Raw genomic sequence first — 18,311 nt, 5'->3', positions numbered from 1 at the left:
ATTTCCCTGTATCTTGTTTTGACAGCTTCCAGGCTGACCTTTGGGGGGTTCCATCCCCTGCCAACTTCATTCCAACTGCAGATCACAGAGCACACCAAATCCTGACATTTAATCATGCTACCTACAGATGTCATCCCTTCTACATGCAAGCATGCCACTCGGTGCTGGGGAATTGCCAGCAGGACGGGGTCATCACTTACTCCTGTGGGTGGCATACGATGGATAAAACTGAAATTGGAGGGTCATAAAGGAAAATTAGAACCCCACCCCAGGGCTGCAGGTAGGGACAGCTTCCCTGGTGTGGTGTGTTAATAACAGGAGCTTTCTAACTCATGGAGACAGTAAACGGCATGCAAAAACCCACGAGTCCTGAAGGACTTTTTGAGCAACTATTATGTGCCTTGACAAGGAAGCAGAAAAGGCAACTGTTGCGTTTCCTGACCTCAGAGAGCTTACAGTTTGGTGGGAGAGCAGATACACAGAGGACAGAGGGTACCAGGGGGTATGGGTAGTCCTCTATGGACAGTAACTGAGAGCAGAGGGGCACGGAGAAGCCCCTCCTTGGGTTGTGTGGAGAGGCACAGCATGTTTGGACTGAGCAACCCAGAGCCTGACATTGGCTGGCTGGGAAGAGACAGAGGTGCCTGCTATCACAATCCAAGAGTCTGCTCAAGGCAGAGCCCATGCAAAGGTTGTGGTTAGAGCCAGCCTGGTGTACTGAAGAGGGGGGCGGAGCCTCGTAGGTGGTTTGAGTAGCAGGACAGGTAGTAGGGGGCGTCCTTGGAAGGAGCTTGGTCAGGAAGTGATGGACATGTTACAGGACTCTGTATTGTCTTCTGACTTACCTCAAGTAGGACAATGACCCTGCCCAGGGAGAGGGTCTGTAGCACTTAGACAAGGTGGAAGGGCCAGCGGAGAACTTCTGAGAGCCCGTGAAGAGGTGAGAAGGGCATGGGACTCAGAACCTCAGGTCCACCAGGACACAACCCCAGGTCCACAGCAGATGAGTGACCTCGAATGTCTCAGTCAACAGCGTAGGAGTGCTCCTTGTTTATCACTCTTGGGTGAGGAAAATGACCCTGGTAGTACAAAGCCTTTTAACTTGCTAAGAATGCCTTATGGGTACCCTGTGTCACCTTGAATGCAGGGACTAGGCCTGCCCTCCCAGCTGCACTTTCCATGAGTCCCACCTTCAGCAGATTAGACCCGCCTCCCACCTCCCGCCTCCAACCTCCCGCCTCCCACCTCCCGCCTTCGCTTCCCGCCTCCTCACTCTTGGATCTATGCCATCTCCAGTCTCGGGACTGAGGCTCACTGAAGTCCCAGCGCGATCTGGTCTGGTGAATCAGCTGCTGGCTCTGAACCATGGGTGACCAGCTAGGCTCCGGGCATGCTAGGCTTGGAACTCAATCCGGAATGGAGGGCGGGGAGGCGGGGAGGCGGGGAGGCGGGGAGGCGGGGGGGGGGGGGGCGGGGAGGTCTCCAACCTAGCTAGAGGTACTCAGGCTTTGGGGGATGTGCCTGTGGTTGCACAGTGCTTTATAGACGTTGGTGGCCCATTTTGCAGAAGAGAAAGCAAGATACTTGCAAAAGACCGATGATCTGTGCTTGGTTCTGCGAATCCACTTTCCTAATCCCTCACCCCATTCTTGGGCCTGGGGAAGGATCCCTGATTGGTCATGTGTGGGGGCCTGGCCGGAGAGCCTCCTGTGATTGGAGGGATCTGGGCTGGGCGGGCCCCTGGGTCCCCTCTTCACTCTGCCTAGAGGAGGAGCACCTACCTACCCTAACTTCTGCACTCGTCTGGGAGCTCACTGCCCCTGTGCTGACTGCTGACAACTGACTGACCCTCGCAGCTAGCAGGTACTTCTGAGTTTTTAGCCCAGGGCTCTGGGCCAGTGGTGACCTCGTTTTCCCACTCGTCTTTGACATTGGGTAAGTTTCTTTTTGCTTTTGTTTTTTGAGACACCCAGAGCCTCTCCGGAAGAGGCAGACGCTGAACCTTAGAACCATAGCTCCTGCCCTGGGAACCAGAGTTCCCATGAACTCTCCTCCACCACCACCACTTGAGGGAGGTTTTCCCTGAGTAGCCTTGCCTGCCCTGGAACGAGCTCGATAGACCAGGCTGGCCTGGAACTCAAAAATTCCTCTGCTGGGTCTTCGGGGTGCTGGGATTTAAAGGCGTGCACCACCACAACAGGCTAATGTCCTGGGAAGTTTCTTAAGCACAGCCAAATCTTGACACCTGGTCTGTAAAATGTGGCGGTGTGGAGGCTAATACTGCACCTCTCCTGAGGCTCCTGGAGAATTCTGGTCCTGGGCAGCAGGTGGTGAGTGTTGGCACTGTCTTCTGTCTAGATAAGTTCTCCATGCCCAAGAGACAGCACAGTCATATTTTACAGAGGCGCTTGAGATACAGGGAAGGTGATAATTCACTTAGACCTTGCAGGTTTGAGAGCTGGGTTGCTGTATTTTACCCTGTAGCCACACCCAGGATCATGGAAGGCTCTGATCTTGACCCCCTGAGGGATGTATCCATCCCCTACCTGGAGCCAGAGCAAAGAGGCTATCATAGGAGAGGGTCAGCCTTGAGCAGTTATGGAAAGGGGTCCCTTGTATTCTAGCAGAATGTCTGGCCTTAGGGTGAACCCTGACTACCACCAGGTCTGCTCCCAGCCTGGGACTGCAGCAGGCTATAGGCAGAGGGCTCCTGCCACTGTTCTGCTGTCCTGACCCAGGGACTGGAAGGGGAGACCTGCAGAGCAGGAGTCCTCTGAGTCCCTGAAGGCCTGAGGCTTCAGCAGCCCCTGGGGGTGTCCCATGACAAGAAGACAGGGCTGGGAATCTGCACCCTATGGCCTTGGGGCTCAGTAGACCCTGCAGACCCTGCTATCTGTGTGGCCAAAGGCAAGCATTATGTGATAGTCCTCACTCCTTGTTCCTTCTTGTTCCTGAACCTGCGATAATGGCCAATCTGCAGCTACTTTGATGGAAGCCAAAAGTGGGTTTGTTTTGTTATTGTTTGCTTGTGTTTTTCTCCTTTACTCTTTCTGTAAATAACAGATGTCCACAGGGGAGGGAGGCAAGTGAGGAAGCATAGATCTAAAATCTCAGTACTCAGAGCACACACACACCATACCACAGACATACATAGACATACACATAGACACACATACCGTACCACAGACACACACCATACTAGATACACACATCCACACCATACCACAGACTGATAGACACACATACCATACCAGAGACGGACACACATGCCATACCACATAGACATACACACCATACCTCAGACACATACACACACACCATACCACAGACACACACATACCATACCACAGATACACACACACACCACATTACTGCTTTGGGAAATTACAGTGAGCTGTTATCTGCTGGAACATATTGGCTCACACATCCCCAGCCAGCAACAGTTTGCTACATCCTGATGGCATGGCCCACAAACTGCAGCTGACCACAGTGTAAACCCACCTGTTGTCCTCTGGTTCTCCTATCGCCTTTGAGGGAGATACTAAGTCAGGACTGACCTATTTTTTCATGTCCCCTGCAGAGAATTTGTACCCACTTACTGTTTCCCCAAACCTTGCCAGCACTGGGTATCATATTATTTTCAGTACCTGTCAGCTTTCAGGGGGAGTATGTATGTGTTTGACACTGCATTGTTCTAATCGGTTGTGGTTTGAACATGATTTTGTTTGTTGGCTGTAAGTTTTTCCTCTTAGTAAATTGCTTTATATGTGAAGTTTTGTCATGTTCAATTTGCATTCCACTGTTAGAGTCAGGCTAGAAAACCATACTGTTCACCAATATTTTCTAACATAACCCTTCTTCTCTCTCTCCCTCTTCTCCCTCCCCTTCTCCTTCTCTACTCCTTTCTCCTCTTTCTCCTCCATTTTTGAAACAGAGATTCCTGTAGCCCAGGCTGGCCCCAAACCCTCTATGTAGCTGAGGATGACCTTGACCTCCAATCCTCCTGCATCCACCTCCCAAGAGGTGTACTACCAGCCTGCAGTGGTACACTTGGTTTCTGTGGCGCTGGGGATGAAACTTCATGCTTGCTAGACTGATGTTCCATCAGCTGAGCTGAATTCCCACCTTACTATATTTTCTTCTTGCCTTTGGTGTAAAAATATTTACTTTTAACCCAGTTGGACTTTTTTGAGCAAACTGTAGGCTAGAGGGCTCTATTTGTTTCTTTAAATTAATAATCAACCTTCAGAACTTGTTTTAAGTTTATGGAAAAACATGAGGCAGTATTGGGTTCCCATACGTTCACCCTGTCCATGCTTTGTCCTGTTAAACATTTACTGTGCTGTAACAGCCGACACCAGTGCCAGCCAACGCCAGTGCAGTGTGATCACCTCAAATCCACGTTCTGCAGTGGGCTGTTCCCGTGCTCTTCGGCTTTGGGCTGTGTGTGTGTAAGGATGTGTATCCATCCTTGTAGTCTGAGATCCCATGAGTGTTCTCTACCCACTACCTTCCCCTCTGCCCTGGAAACCACTGACCTTTGCACTCTCTCTGGTTCCCTGGGGTGGCGTTCCAGAGTGCTGTGCAACTGTGACCACAGTGGACACCACCCTTGCCAACAAGCTTCTCTCGCTTAGCAGTTTGCAGTTGGGCATCGGAGTTCACAATTTCCCAGCACATGTCCTCTCGATCTGGCTCACGGTCCATTACCTGAACTCCAGCGCCACAGGCTTTTGTTTTTTCATTTACTCACTAACCGATGTCATAGTTGCTTCCAGGATTGGTCAGTTCTAAGTATCGCTGCCGTCAATGTTTGCATGTAGGGCTTTATGTGAACATTAGTTTTCTGTCCATTTGAAGAAATGCCAATGAGGGAGTGTCCTACTTAGGGGTTGCATTGCTGTGATGAAACACCATGGCCAATAGCAACTTGGGAAGGAAAGGGTTTAATTGGCTTATGCTTTGTCATCACTGTTCATCATCAATGTAAGTCAGGAACTCAGATGTGGCAGGAGCCTGGAGGCAGAGCTGATGCAGGGGTCATAGAGGAGTGCTGCTTACTGGCTTGCTCCACATGGTTTTCTCAGCCTGCTTTCTTAAAGAACCCAGGACTGCCAGCATATGACCCCACCCATAATGAGGTGGGCCCTCCCACACCAGTCACTGATTAAGAAAATGCTTTGTGTAATGTGCTTGCCTGCTCTCTGGTCTGATGGAGGTGTTTTCTCAGTTGTGGTTCTCTCCTCTTCAATGCTCTAGCTGTGGCAAATTGACATAAAAGGAGCTGGTGCAGAGAGCGTTCTAGAACCCGTAGTTAAAAGTGAGCTGTGCATTAGAACAAGAATGCTTCTGGGAACTGGAGAGGTTGAGTACTTGCTGCTCTTGCAGAGGACCTGCATTCTGTTTCTAGCACTGAAGCCAGGCAGCTTACAACCTCCTGTGCTGTAGCTCCAGGGGAATCTGATGTCACCTTCTGGCCTCCACAGGCTCTGCAGTTTGATGATTTAAATCTTATCAACATATTTGAATTGAGTTGTTGCCCTTCCAGCAGAGTTTTGAGGGTTAACTTTTCAGGTCTTTCAGTTTATGGATTCTCATTTTATTTTCTTGATGGAGTCATTTAAAAGTAGAAATTTTTAACTGAATGAAGAAGGACTTAACTCTCCTTTCCACGAGCCCTCTGGTTCTATGCTTTGAAAGTTACTGATGGATGCAAGATGGTCCATGTGTCCCTTATTATCTTTGAGAGGTTTATAACCTCAGGTCTATGACACATTTGGACTTGAGTTTTGTGGAGGTTGTGCAGTGTTTGAGCCATCATGGCCTCCCGCAACACAGACAAACACTGACCACTGACAGCTCACATGCCCTAAGGCTAGTGAGATGATGGAGGCAGGCATTGGGTTGGGTCTGGAAGGCAGATGTGTGAGGTTGGCCAAGGCAGACAGGCATCGCTGCTCTGTGCTGATAGAACCCTGGGTGAACAACAGGCGCTTCGGTGCTCAGGCGGCAGCATGCTGTGCATGTGGGAATCCGTGAGGCTGCTTTACATACACCTATGGCTTCTGCAGTTCTGAATATGTGAGGTACGCCCTGCTTTGGCCTTTTCCCTAAACTGTGCATCTGTGGTAAATGGAAAGATATGAGAGAGAACCCCAGGTTTTACAGGAAGGTACTGAACTTAACAGTCATTCACACTGACGTCTGCTTCATTCCGACCGTCTCTCTCCTCAGCCTTTCCCAGTAGCACCCCCCTCCCTCCCAACCCAGTCACCCTGTGCTCTGGAAGCTGATGCTAAGCAAAGCTCCTTTTTGTCTCTCTTGTGGCTTCTGGGCCCAGTGCAATAAGCCTAGTGTAGCCTCAAGAGAAGTGTGGCAGCTTTCTCATTAACAGCAAGGGAACAGAAGCTTAAAGTGGTTTGACCAAGGTCACAGACCGGTCAGTTCCAGGGGATGTTCTAAAATGTCTCGAAGGACTTGCACCAGGTTTATGACAATTTGCAGGGATTAATGAAGGGAGCCCCCTGAAGCTACAGTCACTGTCTGAACCCACAGCTGTCATCAGTCATCACATTCACAGGTGTCAGGGGTACCCTGTCCCCTTGCACAATGGCAGTCTCCCCAAAGCAGCCTGCTGTTCATGGAGCCCCAGGGATGACCAGTGCAGGAGAATGCACTCGTTGGAGCCTGGGTGGTTTCCCCTGACACCAGAGAACCCTTTCTAACCATCTGGGTGCTCCTTCAACAGGTGCCCTTCAACCCTCTGTTGCCATGAAGATTGCAGTAATCGGCCAGAGCCTGTTTGGCCAGGAGGTTTACTGCCAGCTGAGGAAGGAGGGCCATGAGGTGGTGGGTGTGTTCACCATCCCAGACAAGGATGGGAAAGCAGATCCCCTGGGTAAGTGAGCAGTTCAGGGGCAGGGAAGAGGGTGAAAGGAAACCCACCTGCTGGGGCACAGGCCCTACAGTGGGCTGGTGGGTAAAGTTCAGGGTCTCATGGCACAGCCCTTGCTAGGGGACACTTACACACCATCCATCCTGAATTTACCCTGATGCCAAGTGGCTGCTGGATTGCCCTGGAATAAAGTGACTATTGGGTGGGATCTGTATCCTGACCAATGGCCATGGAGAAGCCCAGCTTGTCCCGCATACCTCTCTTAACCTCTCTGACCCAAGTATCTAAGCTCTGAAGGGCTCCTAGGGGTGGTTACCTGGGGTTGTCATTCCCCAAGGTGAACATGCTTCATGTCACTATCTCTGGGGCTCTGTTAGCCCTGAGTGCTCAGTCCAACCAAGGGTTCCCAGCACAGCAGAGTGGGTACAGCTGAGAGGTTTCCTGTTTAGCATCTTCTGGGTGTTCCCACCCCACTGGGGAGGAGCCACTTGAGAATCAGTCCTGGACCCTTTGCTTGGAACTGGAGCCCAGCACCCAGGATGCTGGGGCTTCCATATTATGAACAGACCCTTTGCAGGCCTGATGGAGAAGGGAGTAGGGCACAGCCTAAGGATGGGAGATTGAGTAGGAAGGTGGATTTTTTGGGACCAGCCAGATCCAGGGCAGAGTAAGCAGCCACAGTCTGACCCCTGGACTCTGCTGATGCCTGCCAGGTCTCAACCCTGCACCTGACCACAGCATGATATACATGACCCCACTGTCTGAGCTCTACAAACAGATACTAACAGTGACCAGACAGTTTCTGCTCCCAGCACCATCCCAGGCCTAGTTGGGACTACTGCTTGACCTTGACTTTGAATGGCCTGCAGGAGTGTCTCATGGCCACAGTGAGGCTGTTTTTCTCATTGCAGCTGGTCACACTGTGAAGCAGAGATTTGTCCTGGTCTTCAGCTGGTTTCCTCTTTTCCCCTGTTTTATTTCCCCTGGTTCCTCAGTACATAGGATGTCATCATCCATATCCCAGGCACTCTCCTCTTCTCAGTGAGCACCTTGACAACCCCTCCTACTGATTTCCAAACCTGGTAATATTGACAATGTAGATTAGCCCTCACATCAGGTCATGGTGGCAGAGATGAGGAGAGAGAGCAGGGTCAGGCCAGTCAGGGGTGGACTTTACACAACAGGAGTGCTCTCAAGAGAATCGCTAAGGATGTTCACAAGTACTGAAGAATGGCCGGCCAAAGAGGGTCCCTTATGGTGAGGGTTGTGCCTTCCAGAGGCAGCTGCTACCTCCAGCCTGAGGCTAAGAGGGGATGGTGTTGATTAGGAAATGACCTGTAAGGAGGCAGAAGGAGCCCTGCAGGCTGGGACTGGGCCTCCAGGCTGCAGGTGTGAGGAACAGAGTGTGTACATCAGGGCTAGATCTGCATACTCAGAACAGGCATTAAACCGCTTCCCTGAGAAGGAACTCCTGTAGCTGGGGTAAGGCGTCTGGCTGGGGGTCGGGGGTGGACAGGATCCCCACCAGAAGGCTCAAACCTTTTCCTCACACTTCTTGTCCTCCTCCCTCCGGCCTCTTCACCTCCTCTTGGTACAGCTGACACCCAGAGGGTGGAGAGGTAGGGAAAAGGAAGAAAGGGAAAGTAGAGATGGTTGGGGAGAGGAGGAAGACAGTATTGGGCATGGATGGGCCTCTAGAAAGGACTGTAAGGAGAGAGCCTATGGGGAACCTGTGAGGTCTGAGCAAGGGAGGCATTTGGAGGTCTTAGCGCTCTCAATAGGCAGCATCCAGGCAGGAAGGTCCCTGCCCAGTACTCACCCTTTGCTAGCCCCACCCACATCCTAGCAGAAGTCTGCTGGACAATGGGAACTGGAAAGGGGCACCAAGAATGGAGCCACAGCCAGTTCTCTGGGTAGAGACAGCTGACAGTGCGTGGGTAGAACAGAGAGGGCAATTGCTCACCTGCTCTCTCTCCTCAGGCCTGGAGGCTGAGAAGGATGGCGTGCCTGTGTTCAAGTTCTCTCGGTGGCGGGCTCGAGGACAGGCTCTGCCAGAGGTGGTGGCCAAATATCAGGCTCTGGGTGCAGAGCTCAATGTGCTGCCCTTCTGCAGCCAGTTCATACCCATGGAGGTCATCAATGCCCCCCGGCACGGCTCCATCATCTACCATCCGTCTCTGCTACCCAGGCACCGAGGGGCTTCAGCCATCAACTGGTAAGATGGGCTCCACACCCAGTTTGCCTGGCATAGCACCCTCCCTCAACCTGAAACATCTCTGGGGCAGTCAAGTGCATTGTGGAGATGCCTACCCTGCACTGCTGTGTGTCTCCCTGAGACAGACCACAGCAGGAGTGTTAAGACAGCATGCTCACCAGGTGGTGGTGCACACTTTTAAGCCCAGCAAAGGCAGGAGGATCTCAAAGTGTGAGGATAGCCTGGTCTACAGAGTGAGTTCCAGGATGGCAAGGGCTATACTGAGAAACCCTGTCTTAAAAAATAACGCAACAGGCTTTGTAGCAGCAGGAACAAGAACTTTGATGGTATTGTACCTGCAGAAGTGCAGTGGGTGCAAGGCCACTGTACTAGAATGTCATGGGGGCTGCAGAGAGCAGGGCTTCTGTCTACTCATCCCACCTGTCTTAGGGCTGTTACCTAAGGCAGGATGCTTTTGGAATGTCACTGGCATGGTTGGTGATCATAAAATAAACACTGTTTCTTTTCTTCCCTTTTTTTGTTTTTGTTTTTGTTTTGTTTTTCGAGGCAGGGTTTCTCTGTGTAGCCCTGGCTGTGCTAGAGCTCACTCTGTAGACCAGGCTGGCTTCGAACACAGAAATCCGCCTGCCTCTGCCTCTCAAGTGCTGGGATTAAAGGTGTGTGCCACCACCGCCCGGCTTTTTTTTTTTTTAACATTATTTGTACTTTAGTGTTGTGAAGAAATAAAAAGCCACGTGACACAGCACCATATGATGTGTTTATACAAAGATAAAGACAGAGGGGTTATGTTCTATGGAGGTGTGGTGAGGTATGGGGGAATGGGGTGCCTCAGTGGGCCCATGCAGAGGCATCCCTTCCCCCTGAGGGAGCAGGCACACGATGGTATAGCATAGAATAGAGTTAATTCAGGGCATGGGGAGGGGAGTTAAGCAGGTAGTAGAGGCAGAGAAAGGCAGAGAGAGGGAGAGAGTAGAGAAGTAGAGGCCGTCCATGAGCACCTGGAGAGAGGGGAGGAGGGAATAAGGCTTTTCTTCCCTTTCTATAGGAGCAGGTGTCATCCCTCCTACGGGAGGAGGTAGCCCCTCTAAGAGTGGCAGGGGTCAGGGGACAGCTCCCAGGGCATCCTCTTTGATACTTTCTATCAGACTGACATTTTCCTCCTGTCTTCCAGGACCCTCATTCATGGAGATAAGAAAGGAGGCTTCACCATCTTCTGGGCTGATGACGGTCTGGACACTGGTGACCTTCTGCTGCAGAAGGAGTGTGAGGTGCTTCCGGATGACACCGTGAGCACGCTGTACAACCGTTTCCTCTTCCCAGAGGGCATCAAAGGGATGGTAAGGCCACGTCTGTCCTCCCATCACATGCTTGCCCTGACACAGCCTCTCAATTCTTGACTCTGCTGTCCTCCTTGATCCTCACTGGCCAGGCACACACCCCCAATTTCAGGACATGTGAAAGAGGGTACTCACTCTTTAGGATCTCAAAAGGATGATGAACATGACGGAACTGTGGACAGAGTGGGCAGAGGCCAACTCAAGAGGGAGTTAACCCAAACGGCAATTTCGATTGGAGTCATTGACTAGACAAGCCCAGACACAGGGTGGGCCAGTGTGGTTGAACCCAAATGCCTCTGAGTCTTTGGGTTCTCACATCTCAATTTGGTCCTTTTTCTTTTAGTTCATTTCATCCTCAGGTCAGGTGTCCTGCGTGACATAGAAGATCCTTGACTTCTGTTGTCTAAGCTCTCAGTTCCCTAGTCCATGGGGTGGCAAACCCCATTTCTCTAAGATACATGAATGAAAGATCAAGGAAGACTGATTGGACATCCCGGGGTCATGGGGTTATACTGACTCAGTTGCTGGCCAGAGCAATAGGAATTCTCTGATTCGTGGGAAACTCTGCAAACATCACAGCCTGCAGTGTCGATCCAGGAGAGGCAGGAAGGAAATTTGGTTCAATATGACTCAATAGCTAGTGTTGGTTCCCGCTTCAAATTTATTTTAGGTACATTTAAGAACAGCACAATTTGGTGGAAAAAGATCTCCTGGTGATAATGAACTCAATCCCGTGAGCACAATAAAGCTTAAGACATGACTACAGTGAAACCCTACTTTGTAAAGTACATGTGACACCTTCACATGTTCTACAGATAGGTTCTACAGATTGACTGAGAAAAAACAAGTTCATGATAAGAGTCTGGGGGAGGATGTGATGTGGTCCTAGCCACATAGATAGGATAGCATAAATGCCACCATGTCCTTTTCCAGCCTTCTGGACAGACAATTGGTTATTTCTCATCTCTCCATTTGAAGAGACAGCCCTGCATGGGTTTGTTGTTGTTGTTTGCTTTGTTTTTGCCTTTGGTTTTGGTTTTGTTTGTTTGGTTGGTTTTGGTTTTTAGCAGCAGGGTTTCTCTGTTTATCTCTGGCTGTCCTGGTACTGGCTATAGAGCAGACTTGTTCTTGCCTCCTGAGTGCTGGGATTAAAGGTGTGCGCCATAACTCCAGGCTAACCCTGCTTGTTTAACATTCCTGATTTCCCTAGTCCTTATCTGTGAACACAAGGACCTCTGCCTCCTACACTGATTGTCTGCCTCAGCAATATGCATCTTGCTGTGATTAATTGTGAAAGATAGACACTCAATTGCAGTGGTGTCCCAGACTCTCCACAGGGCAGGGCTGAAGACAAGAAAGGACATGAATGCCTTGTAGCTGGTGGCTCCAAGAGTTCCTACTGACTGTGTGTGTGTGTGTGTGTGTGTGTGTGTGTGTGTGTGTGTGTACAAGCTGCTATTGTTCCTGGAGGGTAGGCTAATGAGAGAGGACCAAAGCCTTTGATAATCAGGCTGGGGACATTTCCAGACAAAGAACCTTGTCACATGGCAATGAGCAAGGTTTCAGTCACCAGACCACTATAAGCCCTGAGCTATCAGCCCCTCACTTCAGTCTGTTTTCACATCAGCTGCCTTTTTTGTCTTTAATGTTTTCATTGTGTTAAACAGCAGTGAGAAAAGCTGCCTTGTTGAATACTTAGCCTGAGAGGACTTCACATTCCACAGCAAATGGCTCAGATGGCCGTTAGAGATAGAGTATCCATGGCAACCACTGGTCACATTTGTCTGTTTAAATTAATTATAATTAATTTCCATTTAGGAATTTGGGGATGGGATATGGCTCTGTAGTATAGTGATTATTTTGTATGGGGGAGGCTCTGGGTTTCATTCCCTGCATTATAACACACACACACACACACACACACACACACACACACACACACACACATTCTCTCTCACCTACCTTTGAAGTCCCCAGAGCTGCAAGGTTCCTGGCTATTGTACAGGAATGTACAAACACAGCCCACATTTATCGCTACAGTGTATTCCAACAGGCAACCCTCTCTGCATAACAGTTCTAATACCCTATTTCTTTTCTTTAATTTTTTCTATTTATTTATTTAACATGTGTGAGCGTTTGACTACATGTATATATGTGCACCATGAACATTAGAAGAGGGCATCAGATTCCACGGAAGTAAAGTTACAGGAGGTTGTGAGCTGTCACGTGAGTGCTGGGACTGGAACCCAGGTCTTCTCACAAGAACAACTAGTGCCCTTAACTGCTGAGCCACCTCCCCAGTCCTGTGGCACTTGATTTCTTGTCAGCAATAGCTCTTTTAGGTCCTCCCTCAGGGTGGGTTACAGCCTCCTTTTCACTCCTTGATTCAGATCCCAGTTACTTTTCTACAGACGCCAAAGCCCACAAAAGGGCTGGAGAGCTAGTCTCCTTTAAGAAGGTTCCAGACAACAACCCATAGGCATGTGTGTCTGTTATCCCCAGTGGGGTCTGGCAGTTTCCTCCCCTAGAGAGCTAGAATGACGATATAATCTAAGGCCATGATATGTTGCTGACGGTCTGTGTGCCATTCCACTCACCCAAATCCTGTCACCCATACCCTGTGTCCATGCTGTAGGCTTCTCAGGTGCCTGCAGGGTGAGGACTAGGGCTGGGTGTGGGCAGGATGCTGATGCTGGGGAAACTGACTGGAGTCTCCTTGCAGGTTCAGGCTGTGCGACTGATTGCAGAGGGCACAGCTCCCCGCCGACCCCAGCCTGAGGAAGGAGCCACCTATGAGGGCATTCAGAAGAAGGAGACAGCCAGGGTGAGTACCAAACCCAGCTACCCAACATTATCCGTGAGTGTCTGGAGTGAGGAAGTGACTCAGGGAAGCAAGGTTCAGCTGACATTATAGAAACAGCAGTGGAGGACAGGGTTTCAGCACAGCATCAAAACATGGAGGGACAAGGTCTCTTCAGAGGTCATCTTCTTCCTCTTTCTCTTTAAGTAGAAGGAAGAAGCATCACTCCAGGGAGGAAGACTAACTAGGGCTATGGCGTATGTCAGCCTTGGTGCTGGAATCTCCAGGACATTGAGAGGTTTCTTGGAGCAGCAGTGGGTAGTTGTCCCATGGCTGCCTCTACTTGGGACTGGTTATCTCTGTAAGGAGGTCTGCATGAGCCCTGTATACATAAAGATACTGTAGTGGGGCTCTACAGGATGGGCCAAAGCACTCTTCCTTGGGACTCTGTGGGGCCTCAGCCACCTTGACAACAGTAGAGTAGCCTCTTCCCAAAGCCATTCTATGGGCTGTGCAGGGAGAGAACTTGGGTCACAGCCCCAAACCAGGGCACCCACTCTGCACTCAGACTTGCATCTACGAGGAAGCCCAGGTCCTGCCTGCAGGGCTAGGCCCATTGTGCAGCAGTCTTCAGGTCTAGGAGAGGCTAGCTGAGGAGACATCTTGGATTCTACAGATCAACTGGGACCAGCCAGCAGAGGCCATTCACAACTGGATCCGTGGGAATGACAAGGTGCCAGGTGCCTGGACAGAGGCTTGTGGGCAGGTATGTTCCCATGAGGTTGATGTTCGGCAGGAGAGCTGCATGCCCCCACCCTGCAACCTTGAACCCCACACACTAGGTGTTAAATGCTTGATCAATTCTGAGCCCCGATTCCACCTTCTCCCAAATGTCCCCTACTCCAGGACTAGGACATCCTGTACCATTCAGAGCTAAAAGACGTCTGTTGACACTGGTGGCCCAAGGAACGAACCTACTGCCACCTGGGACCCTGCTGAATTTGCTTAGTTTGAGCCTCACCTCTATGCTCTCAGATGCCATAGGCCCAGCTCTGACTTTGCCCCAGGGGAGAGGCGACTTACTTTGCACTGGGACTGGGCAGCAGCTGGACTTAGAACCTAGAGATGCAAGTTTTGTGTGCCCCTCAGTGTCTGCCTGATGCCCATGCTGTCTGCAGTCCCCTGACCCTCAGCTCACTGTACACAGACTGCAGAGGAGCCTTCGCTTTTTGCACTGACACACGACCCTTTGCTCTGGCTGGCTCATCTGCAGCAATGACCAGCAGCAGCCAAGGGTCTGTGGCTTTGTGGCATAGCTTGAGAAGACTTTCCTAGGGGTCTGTGTCCCCAAGGTCTAAGGCACTGAGTCAGTGCAAAGGTCTCAAGGATGCCCAAGGCTTGAGGTGTCCAGGTCCTCAGATCTTCTGTTTCTCATCCATGGTCCCAAAGACTAGGTCTAGGTCCGCCTCAGCCTTGTGTGTAGATTACAGCTCTTCCTGGTCTCCCCTGGTTCCCCTGAAGGCTGGCCTTGGGCCTTGCACACTCTAGGGTCAGACCAGCTCCCATAGCACTTGACTTTCTCAGCCCCGTGGCACTTCAGCCAGGCTGCAGATAGCAAGGCCTCATCTTATCTGTTGTCTCTTGGCTTCTCTCCCTCCATAGAAGCTGACATTTTTCAACTCAACACTCAACACGTCAGGACTGGTGGCCCAGGGGGAAGCTTTGCCCATCCCAGGAGCCCATCGCCCAGGCATGGTCACCAAAGCGGGACTCATCCTCTTTGGGAATGACGATAGAATGGTAAGGTAACAGCACACTGCTGTGAGTCACCGGCCTGCATCCTAGGTTCAAGGTCACTCACACTGCTGTCCTCAGGCTCAGGCCCTACAGGAAGACCCTAGGCTGCCCTTGAAGAGACAGAAAGAACCAAGGGTCAAGGGAGAAGCTGCCACCTGAGCACAGGCTGTGTGTGGCGGGACTGCATTTTCTCTGAGAGGCTGGACACCCTGTGTGACAGAAATCCTTCCCAGTCGCCCTGGTCTAGGACTTTAGGGCATCAAAGCCATGTCTTAAAACATCTAGGCCTCAGTTTCCCTCTCTCTGAATGGGGATGGCATAGAGACGTAGGACAGGTAGCTTATAGTTTTTGCTGGACTTTGCACACCAGAATAGCAGCTAAATTGAATGGAGTGTACTTAGACGCCAGCCACTATTTTAAAACAATGAACAGGCATTCCATTTCATTCTCCAGACAACTCTATGAGATAATTATAGATACTATTTGCATATTTCAGCGGAGCCAACCGCAATGAAAAGACTTAAAAAGTTTGCCCAAGGGTACCGAAGCTAGTCAGTGCAGACTTGGGCTTCAGACCTTAAATTCTGGCTCTGAGGCCACTGTGGCCCGAAATTTTTTCACAGGTCTGAGGAGAAGCACGTCTCCAACACTCTGCAACCTCGACTGTGTGAGTGTGGCTAGGGTGGAGTGTGGAGAGTCGTGCTGACCGACAAGGCTCTCTCTTGTATTCTCGTGCTGTATTATGAGAGGCCAAGGCTGTCTAACAGCTGTCCTTTAACAGCGGGTGGGCATTTAGATGTGTGTAAAGCATATGTGTGCAGATTGATGCTATCCGTCTGTTGTTGAGGCCCTAGAAGTAGCATCTGAGAGGGGAATTCTCCCACAAATGATTATTCAGGAGCATTCTGGGAAAAAATATCCCATGAGGCTGTGAGGGCAAAGCAAAGTCATGAGGTAAGGACTGGGTATATCTGATCCAGGTGTCTCTGAGGAGCCACTGACTTTGCTTCTGCCCTGCACAAGTGCACACATGTCAGCCTCTGCTGTTCTCATCCTTGGAATAGTGTGGAGCTCTAGGCCTCTCTGGTCACGGGTGCGTTTCTATCAGGTGCAGCGAGGAGGGAACTATACAGTAGGCTGTCAGAGGCCAGTTCCTTGCGGCAGCTGGAGGCTGGTGTTAGCATTAGGGAGGGGCAGGTTCCCCAGGGCCCTGGCTGCCTCTGCCCCTGCAGCCATACAAACAACAAAGCACAGAAGCCTTCGAAGCATGACTCAGGCTTGTCTGCTGAGTCTAACTGGCCTTCTGCTTGCTGAAAGTTCTAGAATATCTTCAAAGGCGACTGCATTGGCACTATAGACACTGTGTTCAGCCCTGGTTGTGACTCAGGAATATTCTTATCTCTACCTCAGACTTGCCAGATTTTGTAATGTATTGTATGAGTTACTTGAACCCTGTTTGCTCACCCATAATTGTCTAATAATGTTAGAAGGCTGGGCAGAGGAGAGACATGATTTTGGATGAGCTGGCAGCAAGCTGGCTTGTCCTCACTGATAAGGGTGACACTGCACACTTTGCACAAGCTCCACAGAGCTGGAGCCAGGCTCTACCTGGAGTACTGCCCACGAGGAAGCAGGCCAGGCTTACTGGACTCTCCTTGTATCCTTTCCTCTCTCCACTTGCATCTCAGATGGCCATTTGTCCTCCAGATGTTGCCATGGGCTTCTCAGTTGACTTTCACAGTAGTTCTGCAAGCATTTTTTTTTTCTGATGAGAATCTGTCCTTTAGTAGAAATGACATCATTATTCAACAAAGAAATAACATCATTATTCAACAAAATAAAAGCACTTGGTTTGTGGCACTCAATGGTAAGGGCCTGTCTGACGTAAGGGAGGCCCTAGGTCTCTCTCTCTCTCTCTCTCTCTCTCTCTCTCTCTCTCTCTCTCTCTCACACACACACACACACACACACACACACACACAAACATGTGCACACACATGCACTGCACACACAGGGTCTAGAAAGCAAGCAGCAAGCACAGTGTGGCAGGTGATGGGTAATTAGGATAAAGAACAGACATACATTTTATGGTTTCTTCCATATGCCTATGAAAGTGTGTCTTAGTTCCGAACACCCCATCATCTCCTGTGGCTCCTGCTTGCCCTTGGCTGTGAGGGTTGGAGGGAAAGTGCAAATTCCCTGCTCAGCTGCCCATCCTGCCCTGGTCCTACTGAGGTTCTCCCTTTTGCAGCTGCTGGTGAAGAACATCCAGCTGGAAGATGGCAAGATGATGCCAGCCTCCCAGTTCTTCAAGGGGTCCGCTAGCAGTGCCCTGGAGCTGACAGAGGCAGAGATGGCCATGGCAGAGGCCGTGCGGGTAAGACACAGCTTCAGTGGTACCACCCAGTAGGGCAGATTGTACACTGCACATGTATTTTCTGAGTTCACATTCCCTAGATTTGGGAATATGCACTGGCCTCAGAGCCAGCATTGCCGCTGTCCTGTGTTGGCACTTTCTGATAACCCTGTTCCCTTCTTCCTTTATATCTGGGCCCTTTGGGATTTGGCTTTTCTAGAGACTCACTCCAAACAGTTAACAAGTGAAATTTAGCTTTGGAATAGTTAAAGGAAGGAGGTGGGGGCTTCACTCCATCACCTGTGATGAGTGTGTCTGGAGCTGGCCCAGAGAGGGTACTCACACAGTAACACCCAAGCAGTGAACAGCACAAGCTTCAGAGACAGGTCCCCTTCCAGCTCCTTCCCTACATGGTCTGTCATTTCCACTCTACCCCCTCTGGGTGAGCACCCCAGAGAGGAGGAGGAGGGAGGCAAGAACAACCTCAGGAAGCAAGCAAGTGGAGCAAGAAACAAACTTCTCTAGGACACAGACTTCAGAGAACAGCTTGCTTTTATGGGGGGTGGGGGTGGGTAAAGGCTTTTTAAACCTTTAGGGATGAGTAGGTTATATGGGGTGTGTACACAGCATTGGTCAGGGCCAGGATGCTGGGGATGCTTCATTTGCATAAGGAGGGATTGCAGGTGCTGCTGGACATGACTTTAGCCTGGCTTCAACAATGAGACTTCCTTTGGTGTGGGCAAAGGTGGGGGGTGTGTGATTATATGTGCCTGGGACATGCAGGCCTGAGTCAGGGGAGGGAATAGTCCAACTTCCCACTGCTTTCAAACATGACTCCACCCCACTCCTGCTCTGGACTGGCTCTACCCCACAATGGTTCACAGACAGCTTCCTTCTCTGGTTGTCTAGC

At 50.6% G+C, this 18,311-nt stretch overlaps 1 protein-coding gene across 1 annotated transcript; it reads left to right on the top strand.

Annotated features, from left to right (window-relative positions):
• Positions 1-1,795: 1,795 nt before the first annotated feature.
• LOC114615920 (cytosolic 10-formyltetrahydrofolate dehydrogenase) lies at positions 1,796-17,422 on the top strand (the record flags this gene model as incomplete). Its single annotated transcript, XM_028761511.1, has 8 exons — positions 1,796-1,935; positions 6,749-6,898; positions 8,876-9,110; positions 10,282-10,447; positions 13,170-13,271; positions 13,924-14,013; positions 14,910-15,047; positions 17,297-17,422. Coding segments are annotated over exons 2-8 (984 nt in total), but the record flags the coding sequence as incomplete, so codon positions are not given.
• Between the last annotated feature and the right edge of the window lie 889 nt (positions 17,423-18,311).

Source organism: Grammomys surdaster, unplaced genomic scaffold (assembly GCF_004785775.1).
Source record: "Grammomys surdaster isolate TR1022 unplaced genomic scaffold, NIH_TR_1.0 194843, whole genome shotgun sequence".
NCBI classification, from domain to species: Eukaryota; Metazoa; Chordata; class Mammalia; order Rodentia; family Muridae; genus Grammomys; species Grammomys surdaster.
This window is presented reverse-complemented; position numbering and strand designations above follow the sequence as displayed.